At 34.0% G+C, this 18,122-nt stretch overlaps 1 protein-coding gene across 15 annotated transcripts in view; it reads right to left on the bottom strand.

Moving 5' to 3' along the window:
* Positions 1–18,122, bottom strand: part of KIF20B (kinesin family member 20B) — a 53,956-nt gene that overhangs the window by 20,128 nt on the left and 15,706 nt on the right. For 11 of the 15 annotated variants that reach the window (XM_036438514.2, XM_045581896.1, XM_036438518.2 and 8 more), the window contains 10 exons: positions 17,414–17,576; positions 16,578–16,865; positions 15,336–15,475; positions 14,919–15,057; positions 13,701–13,929; positions 11,558–11,610; positions 9,088–9,207; positions 7,236–7,386; positions 739–1,954; positions 259–397 (listed from right to left, as the gene is read on the bottom strand). In XM_036438514.2, coding sequence (XP_036294407.1) covers positions 259–397; positions 739–1,954; positions 7,236–7,386; positions 9,088–9,207; positions 11,558–11,610; positions 13,701–13,929; positions 14,919–15,057; positions 15,336–15,475; positions 16,578–16,865; positions 17,414–17,576 — 2,638 coding nt within the window. The remainder of the gene's footprint in view (positions 1–258; positions 398–738; positions 1,955–7,235; positions 7,387–9,087; positions 9,208–11,557; positions 11,611–13,700; positions 13,930–14,918; positions 15,058–15,335; positions 15,476–16,577; positions 16,866–17,413; positions 17,577–18,122) is intronic. The other 4 variants (XM_036438519.2, XM_036438521.2, XM_036438520.2 and 1 more) reach the window with 3 other exon arrangements.

Genomic DNA, 18,122 nt, shown 5'->3' with positions numbered 1-18,122 from the left:
GATGTTTCCTAATACTCTAAAGGAGAATGCATATGAAGAAATAATTTTCTTCTTACATTTTAAGAATTTGAAACACTTGTGTTCTCAAAAAAAGAATCACCATAGCATCTTGCATGCAACAGCAAAATCAATATCATGGAAAAAGTCAACAAGACATTCTAGGGAGAAATTATTGGCTTACATTTCCAAGGTTTATTGATATATAAGGAAAACCATCTTTATCATTTAAATTGGATGCACAGCTTTCAAAGAGCCTACCTCTTTCTGTACTTGCGTAATCTGCTTTTTGGCATCAGTCAACTTCTCTTTCAGCTCAGCATTATCTTCATCCTTCCTCTGAAGATCTGCTTTTAGATTCTGGATAAGGGCAGAGCTTGCAAAGAGCTCCTCTTTCAATCTATAAAACACAAACCACTTTTCTATAGAGACACACAATCAATCACTTGGGATCATACTTGTGAGATAGTAACAATCTACAAAATTATATATTTTCACATATTTAGAATGTCCAAACCATGAATGAGTCCTTTAGAGAAAATTTCAGATTTTATAAAAAGATCTTTACACATAACTTGGCTCCAAGGATTTATATAAACGAAGTCCAAGTCTTCACTCATCTCAAATGCTATACTGCACTAGATTAAGTTATGCCCGCCTAAATTACTTAAAAGCTACATAACAAAATCAATAAAATGAATGTTTTGCATATTATAAATATTTGAATACCATTTAGCTTACTTTTCTCTCTCTTGCCAGTTGGTTTCTTTTTCTTCTTCCTTTAATTGAAGGGAATGCTTTGCATCTTGCCAGTTATTTGTTAACTGTGTGATTTCTTCTTTCAACTTGACTTCCCTTTCATTTAAATCTTTGATGTTTTTGATACAATCCTGATAATTTGCTTGAAATTCCTTTAGATTTTTTTCTAGCTCCAAGATGGTAGATGTCTTTTCCAAAATTTCTTGTTCTAACTTGGTTGCATGACTATATTCAACTTTCTGAGTTCCTAACATGGCTTCAAGTTCATTTATTTTCACTTTATAGCAGGCAACCTCCTGTGTGAGTTCTGAAAGGGTTCTCTTTCCCTCAGCTACTTGCTGTACTTGAACATTGAGACTAACATTTTTTTCTTGCAATTCTTCCTTCAGCTGCTGTATAAGACTTCCTTTTCCTTTTAGTATGTCATCTTGATTTTTATTTTCTGTTTTTAGTCTCTTGTTTTCATCCTCATAGCATTTTACTTCTGCTTGTAATTTTTCAATTTGTTGTTCCAGTTCCTGGATCTGATGACTTTTTTTGGAGGAGGCCTTTACAATCTCCTTACATTCTTTCCAAATGGCATCAATACTAGAGTGAAAAGAACTTTCCCTATTAAGCTTAACCTTACTTATCAAATCATCATTATCCAAAGGGTGTAAGTTTGTATTTGGCAAATCATCCTCCTGAGAACCACGTGAGAGATCCTGGAGATTGAGTAAATCTATGTTTGAGATCTGGGAAAATGAATCAAGGGTCCGTAGTTCATCTATTTTTGCTTGCATTAATTTTATTTGTGAAACATTGTAAGTGATGGTTCTTCTAGCGACTTCTATCTCCTCTGACAACTTCATGATCTTTTCTTCCTGTTCTTGATTTATACTTCTCTGCACTTGTAATTCAGAAATTGCATTGTCATAAGTTGACTGAATTTGTTGGACATCTATACTTAAAGAGAAGCTCTCCTTCTTAGAAAAAGAAAGCTCCTGCTGCAAACCAACAATCTGTTTACTTAATTCTGCTTTTTCTTCCTTTTCATTTCTAAGTTCATTCTCAACAATGAGTAATCTTGTTTTCAGCTCTTCATTATCATTATTTTCTTGTACAACTCTAATATTGTCCTCGTCTTCTGAAATGCTCTCTTGCATTTCTTCACTCTTCTTTTGGTCTTCAGTGACAGTTGGACTAATGTGTATAGGTCCTTTAAAAATAGGAAAATTGCAATTAATCTGGCAAACCTTAAACTAAAAAGTAAACCGATAAGCCAATATTCAAGCATAGGAAAAATGAAAGCAAACTTTTAATGAAAAACACAAATAAGCTACTGAGTGAAAAAACAAAAACAGGTTGCAAAACACATGGTATAAGCCCATTTATGTAAAAATTACAGTTCTGTAAGTTAATGGAAAAACAGCAAAGGAAGGAATACCAAATACCTGAGGAATACCATTTATAATTGATTTTTTACAGAGAGAAAGGGAGAGAGATAGTTAGAAACATCAATGAGAGAGAAACACCAATCAGCTGCCTCCTGCACACCCCCCACTGAGGATGGGCCCACAACCAAGGTACATATCCTTGACTGGAATCGAACCTGGGACCCTTCAGTCCCCAGGCTGACAGCTCTATCCACTGAGCCAAATCAGCCAGGGATTATACTTCCTTTTTATTACTCTCAGTATTATTTAAATTTGCCACCACAAATCATATATTGATATATATATTTTTTTAATTGATTTCAGAGAGGAAAGGAGAGGGAGATAGAAACATCAGTGATAAGAATCACTGATTGGCTGCCTCCTGCACACGCCTACTGGGAATCAAACCCACAACTGGGCATGTGCCCTTGACTGGAATCAAACCTGGGATGCAACCCAAATTCTATCCACTGAGCCAAACCAGATAGGGTCCACCACAAATCTGCTTGATCATCATAACATGGGACAGAGGGAAGGAGATAAAGTACAGTTTTAAAGTATTATTATATGAGAGAGCTATTAAATTAGTGATTTGAAAACTGAATACCTTAAATTTTCATGGCTAAAATTAGGAAAAAGATGGTTGAAATTCTGAGAATTCTAATGTAGCTTTACCCTTCATTAGCTATATAACAATCAATAAACTGACTGCTTCCTCAAGTGGAAATACTACTACCACTACCACCTATTTGAGTAACTGTGAAGATCAAGGTAACGAATGAGCTTAGAACACTGTGCTTGGGACGCAGTTATCTATTATTAAAGCCTGAAAAGTTAATAGAGTTCAGCTAAATAAAAGTTTTCATTTTCCAGGCTCAATATTTACATTTCTGGAATATTTTTACCAGAAATATTTACTCTACAAAAGAGTACTAAGAGAGGCTCAAATGGTTAATATATAATGTATTTAAAGCATTTTGTAAGTACTAAATACAAGAACTTTAATAATCATACCTGGTATACACTTTTAGCTAAAAGTTACTTTTTAATGTTCATTTTGACAAGTTAACTCACCTCATTCATATAACTGTCAAGTAAAAATTATGATCCAGTTTTTCTTATAGATTGTAGGATTAAATCTTGAAACATAATCTCAGTCCTCTAGATACACAAATTTATATATGTATATATCCAATATGTATTTATTTATTCCAACATTTATTTTAATCCTCACCTGAGGCCATTTTTTTTATTTCCCCCGGAGGCCATTTTCATTGATTTGTAGAAGAAAGGAGGAAGGGGAGGGAAAGTGTGAAAGAGAGAAACATTGATGTGAAAGAAAAACATTGATAGATTACCTCCCCATAGGTGTCCCAAAGGAGGATCAAACCTGCAACCTAGGCATGTGCTCTGTCGGGTAATCAGACCTGCAGTTCTTTGGTGTACAGTGACATTGCTCCACCAACTGATCCACACAGCCAGGTCCACAAATTTATTTTTATATGTTTTCATACAACTTCCATTACTATAATCTGGGTCTGGTGATTATCTCAAATCCTAGGAAATTACTTCAAAACATGTAAGAATCTGACTCCGGGGTTCCGATTTTATTTTTTCCTTTTCTATTTCACTTCATGGTTTGATATATGTATATTAACTTTCTACACAACAATACTCTGATATAATCAACTACTTATGTCCTTTGGATCTTTATTGACTGTTGATTTCACCTGTTTTTATTTGGTATCCTCACTAAGCATGTAAGATTCATATTCCTCAGGCTTAAAGATCCCAGATACAATATTAAATACAAGCAATACTATTCCACAAAAGCAAGACAGTTTTAATGAGTAGGATTTAAAAAGCCTATTACCTTCAGTGCAATGAATTAAAAAAAGTATATTTTAGCCCTGGCTGATGTTTTTACTTTACAAATACAACCCATATTCTTTTCCTTCACCCACTGTCCAAATGCTTTTGGGCAGCTGTAATTATGTGATCCCATTTATGGGATCCCAAGATCTCCTATCTTAAATATACGCTGATTTTAAAGCTCCTTGGACAATATTTTATCATTGATAATTTGCATGGCTGTCTCCTGCCTCAGAGAAAACAGCAGAAACATGGCATTACCCATTACCCCTGCTGTATAGCCTCACTTCCTTCTCGGTCTATTCTAAGAATTACAGCTACTCTGGAATCTTTAAGATTTGCCTTTACCTACTTTTACAACAAACCTGCCCACTAAGTCTAATAGATTTTTAATAATAATCTTAAACCAATGTATTATTTTTCATTAGATTATCTCCCAGCAATTATAAAGCTGTGGCAAGTCATCCCACAGTAAAATAACCTGGTTTCCTCCACTGGTTCACTCCTCTACTACTTTCCATGCAACCTAATTCTCTACTTGGTAATATTTTCACACCTATGAGTTCATCAATGGAAATAACTAATTGAGAAAAACAAGTGAGGATGTTAAGAGTCCTGGATTTTTTTTCTTTCTTATAATAGACATGTTTTAAAAAATCCTCTTACCCTTTAAAAAGACAAGATATAAAAATGTCCACCCTTATTAGGAATCAAGATGGGATCTAAGCAACTTAAAAATGAAAACAGAAATCACAAATAGATCCTGACTATCCTGAGGGAAGATATTTGAGTCACACATACTACATGCATGTAGTCCCTATACCCTGAAGTGAATACAGAAAGTTCCTGTTATCAAGTAATACTGTTCCTTTAATTTCACTATATTTCAAGAACCAGGATACATGGTGTGATCACTTCCTAAGTTATATAAATGTCCAACCATGATGTCGTACACCTGAAACTAATATAATAATTATATGTCAACTGAAATGGGAAATTTTAATTTAAAAAATAAATAAATAATACAAAATATAAGGTAAATCAAACCAAAATATTTTTATCTGATTTTTTTTTTTTTTTAGGTTATTTGTACTATTTTTTTCGAAAATTTTAAAAAGTTTTACTTGCCAAAACCAGTTTGGCTCAGTGGTAGAATGTTGGTCTGTGGACTGAAAGGTCCCAGGTTCGATTCCGGTCAAGGGCATGTACATTGGTTGCGGGCCCATCCCCCGTGGGGGCTGTGCAAGAGGCAGCTGGTCGATGTTTCTCTCTCATCGATGTTTCTAGCTCTCTATCCCTCTCTCCTCCTCTCTGTAAAAAATCAATAAAATATAAAAAAAAAAAAAAAAAGTTTTACCAGTATGTCAAAAGATTTATAGAACATACTCAGCACAGCCTTGTGAGGTAGAAATTAAAATCAATCCAGCAATAAAGATAGGAAAAACTCTACAGTATCTATAGATTACTTTTTAAAACGTAAATATTTATACTATATGCAACCTATATTCATACAGCTTACTTCTTTTTGTTGTAAAAAGTTAGTTTTGAATGAAAAATCCCACATAGACTGTATCATATCTCTTGTTTGTCTCCTTTATCATTATCTGAAAATTACAATATTTCTTTGCCTGCTTGGTTACCAGCTTCCTCAAAGTATGGCTACAGTGCTCTCAAAAAGTAAATTCACTTTCATAGAGAAAAGGCTTTGTATTCCCTTTTTTAAAAAAAAAATACTTATTTATTAAATTGATTGGGATAACATTGGTCCACATGAACATGTAAGTTTCAGGTGTGGGTTTCTATGTTATAAGATCTGTATATTGCACTGTGTGCACACCACCCAAAGTCAAATCTTCTCTGCATTCCCTTTTAAGAACAGAAAACATGCTTCCCATGACTATCAATCTCCTTCTATGCTAGTAGTTACAAGAGTCACATATTTTGTTCTGGATATCTTTTAGTATCAGGTAGAGAGGAAAGAGGGTGGTTATATCGGTAATGTGATCCCTTATGTAATCACTATACTTTTTAATAACATAAGTAATGGAGAAATAGTCAAAGTGGTTGTGATTTTAAGAATAAAAATTTGTTGTTACCTAAACTTACTCAGATCTACTCACATCCAAATCATTTAGCTATAGTTCTTAATCTTCTTCATGAATGGTTGGTCATCTGTGTATAACACTGGCTCCTGACCCATTCCTAGTTATCTCCTTTCTCAACTAGTCTAAGACACTGACCATGGTGAATGAAAGAGAGGAATAGTGCAACGGAAAGCACAGCAAGATTATCCTCCAAGTAGCAAAGTACACCTCCTTCAATGGATGACAGAAGGCATATGCATATTTGTCTCAATCTATTAGCTCACACAAGTATGATATCTCCTACAAAGCATTTACCTAATGCTGTATTATCCTTAAGGCGCCTATTTTTGAAAACATTCATTTTACTGAAGTTCTGTGAGGTGTTTAGTATGTTGGTATTATTATCCATTTGTTTTCATCCATGACATCCCAGGAGGGAAGTACTATATATTTTATTTAACTAATGTCCAGAGTAAGACTTAACTCACCCATTTTTTCTCAAAGTGAAGCAGGTAGCCAGGCTTCTAAAGCAAATGACCTAACTCTGTGTAATCATACTATAAAAGTTTTCCAAAAGAAATAATAAAGTTTAGAAAGAATGTAAATGCTGGCATGCGCTTCCACATATACAGGGAGATAGAGAGTAAGCATGTACCCACTTTCTTTTTTAATTAATTCTACAGTAACAGAATTCATTCTCAAGCTCATTTGTCTTTAGTAATATTTAGTTCAAAGTCTTCCTGTCAGATTTTCTTTTCTCCAAATGAATAAAAAAAATACAAAGGTAGAAAGCAATGTGGAAAGATTTTGGTGAAAAAAAAGGTCCAATCATTATGAAAATGAAAGTGATATGTTTTAACTATTATAAGCAGAGAAGTAAAAGAATTAGAGGCATGCAAAAGTGATAAAAGCACAAATATATAAAAATAAATTTATTATGATAAAAGACAGCTTTAAACACACCCATCCTCCAGTTCAAAACATGTTAGCATAAATATTAGCGACTTTTAGATTTCTTCAGGGTTTTTTCCCTAGACAAATACATTTCCTCCATTTGGTTTAGGAATTAGCTTTCTGAAAGGCCTCTTGTTGGCAAAGGAAGCAGTACCTTTCTTAGCTGGTGGCTCATCTTGCTGAAATTCATTTTTGTTTAATCTTTTTCTTCCTGAATAAGTTTTACTTTTGTTGTCCTTAGGCATTTCAACTGGTTCTTTACAAGCCAATTTATTGTTTATTATTACAGATGTACCAGCCTTGTCCTAAAATAAAATAAATTCAGATCAGTTCACATTTAGAAAGCTACAATAAATGTACAAACTATACAAACTGTTTCATAGTGCATCATAAAAGTTTTATTTTCAAATTTGTTGAAACATCTTTCTAAGTTATTTCTTAAATCTCACCCTAAAATAACTGAGGACTCTGCAAAAATGTAATATTAAGTAATGTGTATACTAAAGACAAGAAAACTTGTCTTAAAAGTTAAGCATGTAGCCGGGACTGGTTTGGCTCAATGGATAGAGCGTCGGCTTGGGGACTGAAGGGTCCCGGGTTCGATTCCAGTCAAGGGTATGTACCTTGGTTGCGGGCATATCCCCAGTAGGGGATGTGCAAGAAACAGATGATTGATGACTCTCTCTCATCGATGTTTCTAACTCTCTATCTCTCTCCCTTCCTCTCTGTATAAAATCAATAAAATATTTTTTTTTAAAAAAAGTTAAGCATGTAGTTTCACCTGATATATAAACACTAAATAATTGTTAATTGTCTAAGGTGATCAGGTGCATTATAGACTTGTTTTGGGAATACTATAGAACCCTAAAATACCTACCCTTTAGTCACATTTTTAATATGGTTTGAAAAGAAAAATACGAAAACACTAAGATAAAATTGTTTCTTTATACTTTTACTTAAAATCTTGAGGTCCCATTCTAGAAATTCAGCAATAGTTATGTTTTGTAACCAAAGCCTCTCAAAGATAAGCAGTATTGTCTCACCTAAGAACTCTCAGAAAAAGTTTTGACCTTACTCTCTAGCCTTGTATAGTCAATGATATACAGACTTTAATTTGGGTTCTTAGTTTTATCTACATAATCAAAATCTTTGAGATTTTTATTTTTTAAGGCAGATACTATGCCTCCCTAAAAGGCTAGCAGAAAGGAGGTACAATACAGGTTATCCAGAAAGAGGAAGGGTAAAACTCAGCAGTTAAGTGCAAGTCTATAGTAATCAAAAGTATGGTAAAGACAAGGATTTTTTTTAATATACTTTTTTTTTTAAACTCTATGGGGAAATATGCTATCCTATATAATAGAAGGCTAATACGCAAATAGATGTAACGTAGGAACTACCAGACCAACCAAACAACCAGTCACTACGATGTGTGCTGACCACCAGGGGGCATGCACAGAATATGGCGGGCTTTAGCCGCAGCAGAATGGTGGAGCAAGTGAGCAGGGGTGCCAGACCAAGGCTCGCTGTCTTTGGGGTTGTTATTGAAAATTCTTTGTTCCCATAAGCTGCAGTCCTGCCCAGTGCCAGAGCCAGCCCTCCACCTGCTGCTGGTGCCTAGCGCCAATCCTCATCCCTCAGCTCTATTAGCACTAATAGCAGGTGCGAGCAGCGGTTGCCAGCCCTGATCACCCCTGAGGGATTTCTAAGAATATCAAAGTTCCTTTTACCCCAGAGGTCCCTTTCAACTAGCTGAGGCTTAAACATGTAAGGCTACAAATTCTTCTCATCTCATTTTCTTCTATTTATGTTCAAAGAGGCCAAATGCCCCTTTTAAGTTCTCACAAATTCAGATTTTCACAATAGTACATTGAATTCAACACCAACATAAACAATTAAACCTTCTTGGAAAATTAGCTTACTTAAGCTGTTTTAAATTATTTTAGTCACAACCAAAACATACTTTTTAATGCAATTTAAAATACAGAGGAATAAAGTAAAATTCTTACACTGCTTTTAAATGTGTCTTCCACATGAAATTTTAGGTTCTGAAGGTTGTTAACAGTATCCTCTTTTTGATCAACTAAATCTTGTAACTCTTGAATTCTTTGATTCTGAATAATTATTTTCTTTGAAAAGAAGAAAATAAAAGAAAAACAGTAATGTTTAGTAAATATATCAATATTTTAGGATAAAATACAATGCAGTTTTATAATTCCTTCTAATTTAAAGACTAAGCAAAAATACCAAGGACCAAACACTATGTACAGCATGACCTTATTTTTATTTCAAACATAGTATGTTTAGCCTTGGCTCATATGGCTCAGTTAGTTGGAAGTTCATTCCATGCATCGTTCATAGGTACGATTCCCAGTCAGGGTACATATCCTGGTTATGGGTTCAATTTCCACAAGCTGTGTATATTGGGAGGCAACTAACTGACATATCTCTCTCATATCTATGTTTCTTTCTCTTTCTCTCCCTTTCTCCCTCTCTGAAAATAAATAAATAAATAAATAAATAAATAAATAAATAAATAAATGAAAATAAAGTGTTTATAAAAACAAAGGAAAGAATATAGCATACTGGGTAAGAAGAATCTGTAATCAAGACTCTCTGGGTGTATATCCTAGTTTCTCTACTTCCTAGTGGTGGGACCCTGAGTAAGTTATTTAATGTCTCTGTAAAAATAAAAAATAATAGTATCTATATCATAAAAGTTCTTTTGAGATTTAAATGAATATATATAAAGCAAAAGTCTAAGAGATACCAACCAACTTATTGGTATTCTCTCGTTTTTGTAATTTAGGAGAAAGATTAAAGGGGACCTTGTTAATTTTCTATCTTGCATAGTTTAATATACCTGAATTTTTACAACTAGCATCTATTATTTTTATAGCTAGAAAAATAAAAGTTTAGGAGTTGTCTAAACAGTAGCTATAATGTCTTCTGCTACATTATTGTGGTTACTTCTTTAAATGCTAGATATTAGATACAAAGACCTTGAGTTATCTATATGTGATCATATCGTAAAATACTTAGTTTTTTTTTACAGATGAATATAAGTTAAAATAAGAAATTCATAGCCCACCCTACTAGAAAAACTGTGTCACTCAATTTGGACCTATTCAATCTGTAAAAGAATCCCAACTTTACTAAAACACCTCCAAGTCCCCAGTCCGTCATTGGTCTTTTCCCTGGTTTCACGCAACTGTAATAACTGTGTAAGTGTGCCTTAGTTGAGTTTCCCTGGCTAGATTATAAGCTCCTGGAGAACAAGGACCACTTCTACAAAAAATCATCTTAAAAGAACACCTCCCCCATCTTGCACAGTGTCCCAGGACGGGGGGGGGGGGGGGGGGGGGGGGGGGGGTACAAAAAAAAAAGAAAAAGAAATTCATGCCACAGAAAGTCAGAAAATATAACTTTAGAGCTCTAAATTAACTTCACCTCTATGTATACTTGTAATTTCATATTTAGATCTATCAATGTCAAAAATATACATGCCAAAACCGGTTTGGCTCAGTGGATAGAGCGTCCGGTCTGCAGACTGAAAGGTCCCAGGTTCGATTCCGGTCAGGGGCATGTAACTTGGTTGCGGGCACATCCCCAGTAGGTGGTGTGCAGGAGGCAGCTGATCGATGTTTCTCTCTCATTGATGTTTCTAGCTCTCTATCCCTCTCCCTTCCTCTCTCTAAAAAATCAATAAAATATATTTTAAATATATATATATATATATATATATATATATATATATATACACACACACATACACACACACACAGCCATTTGGAATAGTTATCTGATCTTAAGGTGCCAGAGATCTTTAGAACTCCAATGATGCACACTGCTTAGGCCATATTCCATAATTTTTAAAAATATTTTTATTAATTTCAGAGAGGAAGAAAGAGGGAGAGAGCAATAGAAACATCAATGATTAGAAAGAATCATTGATAGGCCATCTCCTGCATGCCACAAACTGGGTATCGAGGCCACAACCCAGGCATGTACCCTGAATGGGAATTGAACTGAGATCTCCTGATTCGTAGGTCGATGCTCAACCACTGAGCAACACCACCTGCACCATATCACATAATTTAAAAGATACAGTAATTTCAGACAAAATAAACACAGTTGAAATCATCACCATGCACCTAGCTTAAAAAAAAAAAAAAAAAATGACATAGATCTATCCAAGACAACTTTTAAGGGAAGACACCGAATGACAATACCTTTTGTATAAACTTTTTAACAGGTATGTGAGATATACATATATATATGTATAAATACTTTCTGAAAGGTCTGAAGAAACTTCCCACTGGCCATCACCGAAAGGGGTAATGAAGGTGAAGACACATATTTTTCAATCAATTAATTTATTATTTTATGTTTAAAATAAATATACCTTGTTATAATTCATGTCCCTTCAATTACTTATCAAGTTCCTTAACAAGAAAAAAATAAAACTTAAATTATTACCTCATTAGATTTCTCAAGCTCTTGAACCAATGAATTTAAATTAATTTCTGATTCTGTAAAAAATAAAAATATTGAACAAACACCTAAAAAATATTATCACTGCTACAGTAGATCCTTCAACTAGTGTTATATTTAGAAAAGAGGATTTTGAAAGCACCAGAATCATAGCAGTCAGCTACTAATTCTATCACCAGAGGGAATGTTTCTGAAAAAGCTACTTTAAACACTCAGAATAAAAATGAATGACATATGCTAAATAGTAAAATATTTCTGGCATAACTTCAGAGAAGAAGCTAGTACTTTTCTGACTACTTTATAATGCAGAAGCACAACTTACCTGCTATTTCCATTCTTTCATTTTTTTAAAGAAGTGTTTTTATTGATTTCAGAGAAGGGAAAGGGAGACAGAAACATAAATGAGAAACATGCATCAGCTGCTTCTTGCACACCCCTGCTGGGGTATCAAGCCCAAAACCCAGGCATGTGCCCTGAATCAAACCCACAACTTCATGGTTCTTGGGACAGTGCTCAACCAACTGAGCCACACTAGCCAGGCTTACCTGCTATTTTCTACCAATCTTGTTTCAGAGAAAAGGGCAGAGTACTTCATCTAACTAATGCTCTTAAAACCCAGATGATCATCAGAGCTAGAATGAAGCATCAAATAGACTTCTTAAGACCATTCACAGGAGTCGCCCTATCCTAATCCTGCAAGTCAAGAGTAGAATCTACTACTGTATGAGTTCATTAAGAATACAGAACAGCCGAAACCGGTTTGGCTCAGTGGATAGAGCATCAGCCTGCGGACTGAAAAGTCCTGGGTTAGATTCCCGTCAAAAGCATGTGCCTGGGTTGCGGGCACATCCCCAGTGGGAGGTGTGCAGGAGGCAGCTGATTGATGATTCTCTCTCATCGATGTTTCTAACTCTCTATCCCTCTCCTTTCCTCTCTGTAGAAAATCAATAAAATATATTTAAAAAAAAAAAAAAATACAGATCTAACCAGTTTGGCTCAGTAGACTGCAGAATAAAAGATCCGGGTTTAGCCGAAACCGGTTTGGCTCAGTGGTGGAGCGTCGGTCTGCGGACTGAAGGGTCCCAGGTTCGATTCCGGTCAAGGGCATGTGTGTTGGTTGCGGGCACATCCCCGGTGGGGGGTGTGCAGGAGGCGGCTGATAGATGTTTCTCTCTCATCGGCGTTTCTAGCTCTCTATCTCTCTCCCTTCCTCTCTGTAAAAAATCAATAAAATATATTTTTTTTTTTAAAAAAAGATCGGGGTTTGATTCCGGTCGAGTGCATGTACCTTGGTTACAGGCACATCCCCTATAGGGAGTATGCAGGAGGCAGCTGATTGATGTTTCTCTCTCATTGACATTTCTAACTCTCTATTCTCCTCCTCTCCTCTCTATAAAAAATCAATAAAATATATATATATTTTTTAAAAATACAGAAGAGCCGGGACCAGTTTGGCTCAGTGGAGAGAGCGTCGGCCTGCGGACTGAAAGGTCTCGGGTTCGATTCCGGGCAAGGGCATGTACCTTGGTTGTGGGCACATCCCCAGTAGGGGTTGTGCAGGAGGCAGCCGATTGATGATTCTCTCTCATCGATGTTTCTAACTCTCTATCCCTCTCTCTTCCTCTCTGTGAAAAATCAATAAAATGTATTTTTAAAAAAAAATACAGAAGAGTTCATAAAGAATAAAGAACAAAATTTACAACTTCACAACTTTCCATGAAATGTATTAATTTGCTGATGAAGTTAATACTTAGTTTTTTAAAAAAATATTAACTAGGTTACCCAAATCAAAAAATTTTCTGGTCACAATGGTAAATAAGTTGCCTAAATCTCTTATACTGTCATGCTGGGTGGCTTGGTTGATTGTAACGTCATTCCACACACCAAAAAGGCAGTGGGTTTTGTTTTTGGTCCAGGCAATACCTAGGCTTCAGGTTCCATCCTGGTTGGGGCGCATATGGAAGGCAACTGATCGATGTTTCTCTCTCACATTAATGTTTTTGTCTCTCTCTCTAAATTCAATAAACATGTCATCAGGTAAGGACTTAAAAACAAAAAATCTCATATTAATCCGGTGTCTTTTTATACATTTATATCATCCAAATAAGAGTAAGATATACCTACTTACCATTTTCTCTCTTTTTTAACTCTTCCTGGGTTTTGATTAATTCTTCTTTAGTTTTAGCTAATTCAGCTTTAACTTGATTATACTTTATTTCTAAACAAGCAATAGCTTCCTGGGGGTCAGCAAGAGATGCAATATATAAGTGAGCAATTTCAGCCTGTTTCTTAATATCAGTGACATCATCTTGAAGAGAATCAATAATATCTTCAATTCCTACGTAATTATGTGCTTCCTAAAAATAGCAAAAACCACATGCCTATGTTAACAGTGGCTTTCACTCTTACAGTGAGATACCATCTGATTTAGACAGTTTAAAAAATATAACAAAAGAATTAACAACTTGAAATTTTTTTCAATAAATTATATCAAGTATCTCTAATTATGAAAAAGTTGTGTTCTATTATTCATTTTCTGTCTTATGAAATATGAGACACAGATCCCCACTCAAACAATGTTGTAAAGTGATGTCATTACAGAACAATTATGATTATCTAATTCAGATATTCTTTCAAAGATCCATTTTCCCAGCTTAGACTAAGACCCAAACCATGTCAAGCCCCCAAATTGAGTAATTAAATAGAACCCGCCCTGTCTGGGTGGCTGGGTTGGAATATCGCCGCGAACACCAAAAGATGGTGGGCTCAATTTCAGCTCAGGCACGTGAAGCAGCTTATCAATGTTTCTCTCTCAGATCGATGTTTTTCTCTCTCTTCCTTCTTGTCTATAAAATCATCAATAAAAATAAAATAGCAAAAAACCACAAAGGAATGTAATCAATTTCAGCTTCAGTGGAAACAGTAGGAAAAATAATGTTTTCTTCAAATAGTAGAAAATGGTTGGCTGGCTAGCAAGAGCAATCCTTTTTATAGATAAATGTTTTTGTTTTAATCAGAGCAATAAGTAAATGAACCACTAGCCTCTGTACAACTTTAAAATTCTTTCAGTTTAAGACAAATCTGAGGGTTATCTCATAATCAAACAAAAAGGAACCTACCTACCTATAAGTAACACCAAATGAAATATAACAGAGCTACAAATTCTCAAGTCCAATAGCTATAGTTAAACTATGTGTCCTTATATTCCTAACAAAGAATACTTAATTTTAAAAAGCTATACAGGAAGATTTTAATTCTAAAGTATATTAATGTTTCATATAATTGACGTGGTACACTAAATCCTGGTACCAAAATCCTCAATACTTTAATACTTCAGTTAACATACTTTGGTTTCAACTTTCATGGCACAATCTTGATTTACTGGTTCTTCTTGAATGTTAGTTTTACCAACCAAATCCTTGAAGATAGCCAAACGACATTCAGCATTTTCTTCTGATATTTCTCGTTCCTGAAGAAGCGTTTCCCTGCATAACACAAATGAATTCCATTGAGAAACCAAAAAGTCCTTCTTTGTGATTTTGTTTCAAATTTCTAAGATTATAGGCATTATAAATTAAAAGCAGATTTAAGTAATTATTCATGTATAATTCAGAATCATCATGAGTTTATTAACAGCTGTTTTTCAAAACTGTAAAGAAAAGGTGAGAGTTCAGAAGCCACCTAATATAAAATAAAAAAATTAAAAATTAAACAAATGAATAAAATTCTCAATTTTTACCAGGACATGAAAGAAATAACTTACTTAAAGTCAGCTTCCCGTTGAGCCAAATATTGAGTGAACTCCTGTGTAACTTCTTCACGAATTCTAAATTCCAATGTTAATTTTTCTTTCCTTTCATTTATTAGCTTTATTTTCAGGTCTTCTATTAAGTCCAACAATTTCTAAAACATATAAATATTAAAATTCTTAACCAAGTGAGCAAAATATATTAACTAAGTGACCAAAACTTAGCATCATGCATTAATTAATTTGGCTCAGTGGCTAACTGAAGGGTCCCAGGTTCAATTCTAGTGAAGGTCATATGCCTGAAGGGTCCCAGGTTCAATTCTAGTGAAGGTCATATGCCTGGGATATGGGCTCGATCTCAATAGGCGGCATGCAGGAGGAAGCTGATCAATAAATTTCCCTCATCATTGATGTTTCTCTTTCTCCCTCTCCCTTCCTCTCTGAAATCAATAAAAATGTGCTTAAAAAAAAAAAAAATTAGCATCACCAGGAATGGGGAAATCAAACATCACATGTCCCTGGTGTGATGCAATGGGAATTTCACAGCTTCACCTATATAATAGGCTTGCCCAAAGTGTCAAACCCAGATCATGAGGAAATAATCAGACAAATCCAGATTGGAGGTATTCTAAATTGGGTTCAACTTTTTAAAAGTATCTATGCTATATTACATTAGAATAATTATAAATACAAAGTGGCTATAAAAGACATATTGGAAACCACTGAAGAAATCTCAACGTGGACAGTATAAAAAATTGATTATACTATTATAGCAGTATTAAACTGCTTAGGTATGAAAATAGTCTATCATCATAAGAAAAATATTCATGTTCTTAAGAAATATATGCTGAAGTACATATAAGGTATCATTATGTCTGAATCTTGCTTTCAAATTCTACAGAGAAAAAAAAAGGTGCATCCAAATACTCTTAGAAAAAGAATTAAAGTGAATATAATAAAATGTTAACAAATGGTAAATCCAGGTGAAGTGTAAATGGGTATTCACTGTACTAGTCTTCCATTTACAGAATGGAAAAGCTGGCAATTTATTGCAAGAATAGTATTCATATTTTGTAAAAGGTGCCTATGATTAAATGAACTTACTATTGAGGTCATTTTTCAAAATATGAAATTCTGATATAAAAAATTTAGTGTGCTACTGAAAAAAATTAGGAGAGAAGGAGCCTTAAGTATTGTTGACCCTAACTTCAGAACAATAATAAGCCAAGCTTAGAAGTATAAGTTCTTAATACATACTCTCTTCTCTTCATGGTTAATGAAAGTCTTGTCTTCCTCTAATGTTTTATCTAGATCTTCATCAGTAAGTTCAGTCTCCACATTTTTGTTTTCTTCAGCTACTTCTAGATCCTCAACCAAATCTTCATCTTCCACCAGATCTTCCAGACTACTTTCCCAAGAAATCGTAGCTCTTTTTACATTTAATATTTTATTATCTGAATTACTGTCTGAAGGCATATCTTGAGAAGACCTGACAGGTCCAAGTGATTTCTCCTGAGATGAATTTAAAGTATCTGGAACACAAACCTGTTAAGATATCCAATGTCACATTTAAAATAGAAAAGGCAAAAACCATCCACTAAAAAATAATTTTATAAATATTAAGTCAAATGACAACTGGAATGTTTAAAATAAGACCTACACAAGTAAATATTTAAGAAGGAATTAGCATCCTTAAATGAACATTCTGATAACAAAAAAGCTAATTACACATGTACACTATAAGTAAATTTACTAGGTTGTTAGTACTATTCCTAGCAGGGAACTACCCAATTAATCACTAAATGAAACAGAATGGAAAAGCTGGCAATTTATTGCAAGAATAGTATTCATATTTTGTAAAAGGTGCCTATGATTAAATGAACTTACTATTGAGGTCATTTTAATCCTAGCAGGACTTACTTTCTTATATTTACCCACATCCTCTTACTTGGTCAAACATTTACATTTTTAATTTTCAATTATTTCTTAGATTTACAGTTATAAGTGCAAAATAATTACCTAGCCTAAGGAAAAAAATCATTAATATTCTATTAAGACGTTTAATAATTCTATAGAAGTTTGAATATATTTACTTTTTGTGCAATGGCTGAGAACTTCAACACATTGAGTGTTTCATCGTAGGCAAAACAACACTGGCTGATGTTCACAATCATACATATTTTCCCTTTACCATGAAAAAAACTTTGAAAATAGTGGGTAAGTTTACTTTCCCGGAAAGGCACATGCTGTTGAAACCTATGGGAAAAAAATTCAAATAATTTGAAGTTAACTCAAATCCCATTAAATCAAGATGCTGATCAATTTTACAGAGAAATAGATAACCTAACTATAATGGACTTAATTCTAGGCTAGTAATTAATTCTATCTGTAACATTTTCTGTTTATATTGTTTTCTTTAAATTACTACTAATACTACTACTACTCATAACAACCCATTAGGGTAAAATGTTAACAAAAAAACAGACAACATTGGATTGAGTTCTTTAGTATAGAGCAATTCTACAATATATGCCATGAAATACCTTGATTAGATCAAAATAATTAAGGCAAATTTAGTTACTCAACCTAAAAGGTTAATTAATGCAGAAATCTATCACATCTAGAATACAATGCACTAGTAAGAATAAAATGATTTTAGAGAAGCCTACTGTGCAAAGTGTCTATTGATACATATTTATTATAAAAAAAAATTGTGGTTACTTGAAGAGTCACTGGCATGAATTGATGCATTTTTTATTCCTGTAATTTTTTTTAACCCAAGATCTCCAAGTATTTTATTTT

The sequence above is a fragment of the Pipistrellus kuhlii genome, unplaced genomic scaffold (genome assembly GCF_014108245.1).
Source record: "Pipistrellus kuhlii isolate mPipKuh1 unplaced genomic scaffold, mPipKuh1.p scaffold_m20_p_15, whole genome shotgun sequence".
NCBI classification, from domain to species: domain Eukaryota; kingdom Metazoa; phylum Chordata; class Mammalia; order Chiroptera; family Vespertilionidae; genus Pipistrellus; species Pipistrellus kuhlii.
Note: the sequence above shows the minus strand (reverse complement) of the source record. Positions and strands in the feature narration are given on the sequence as shown.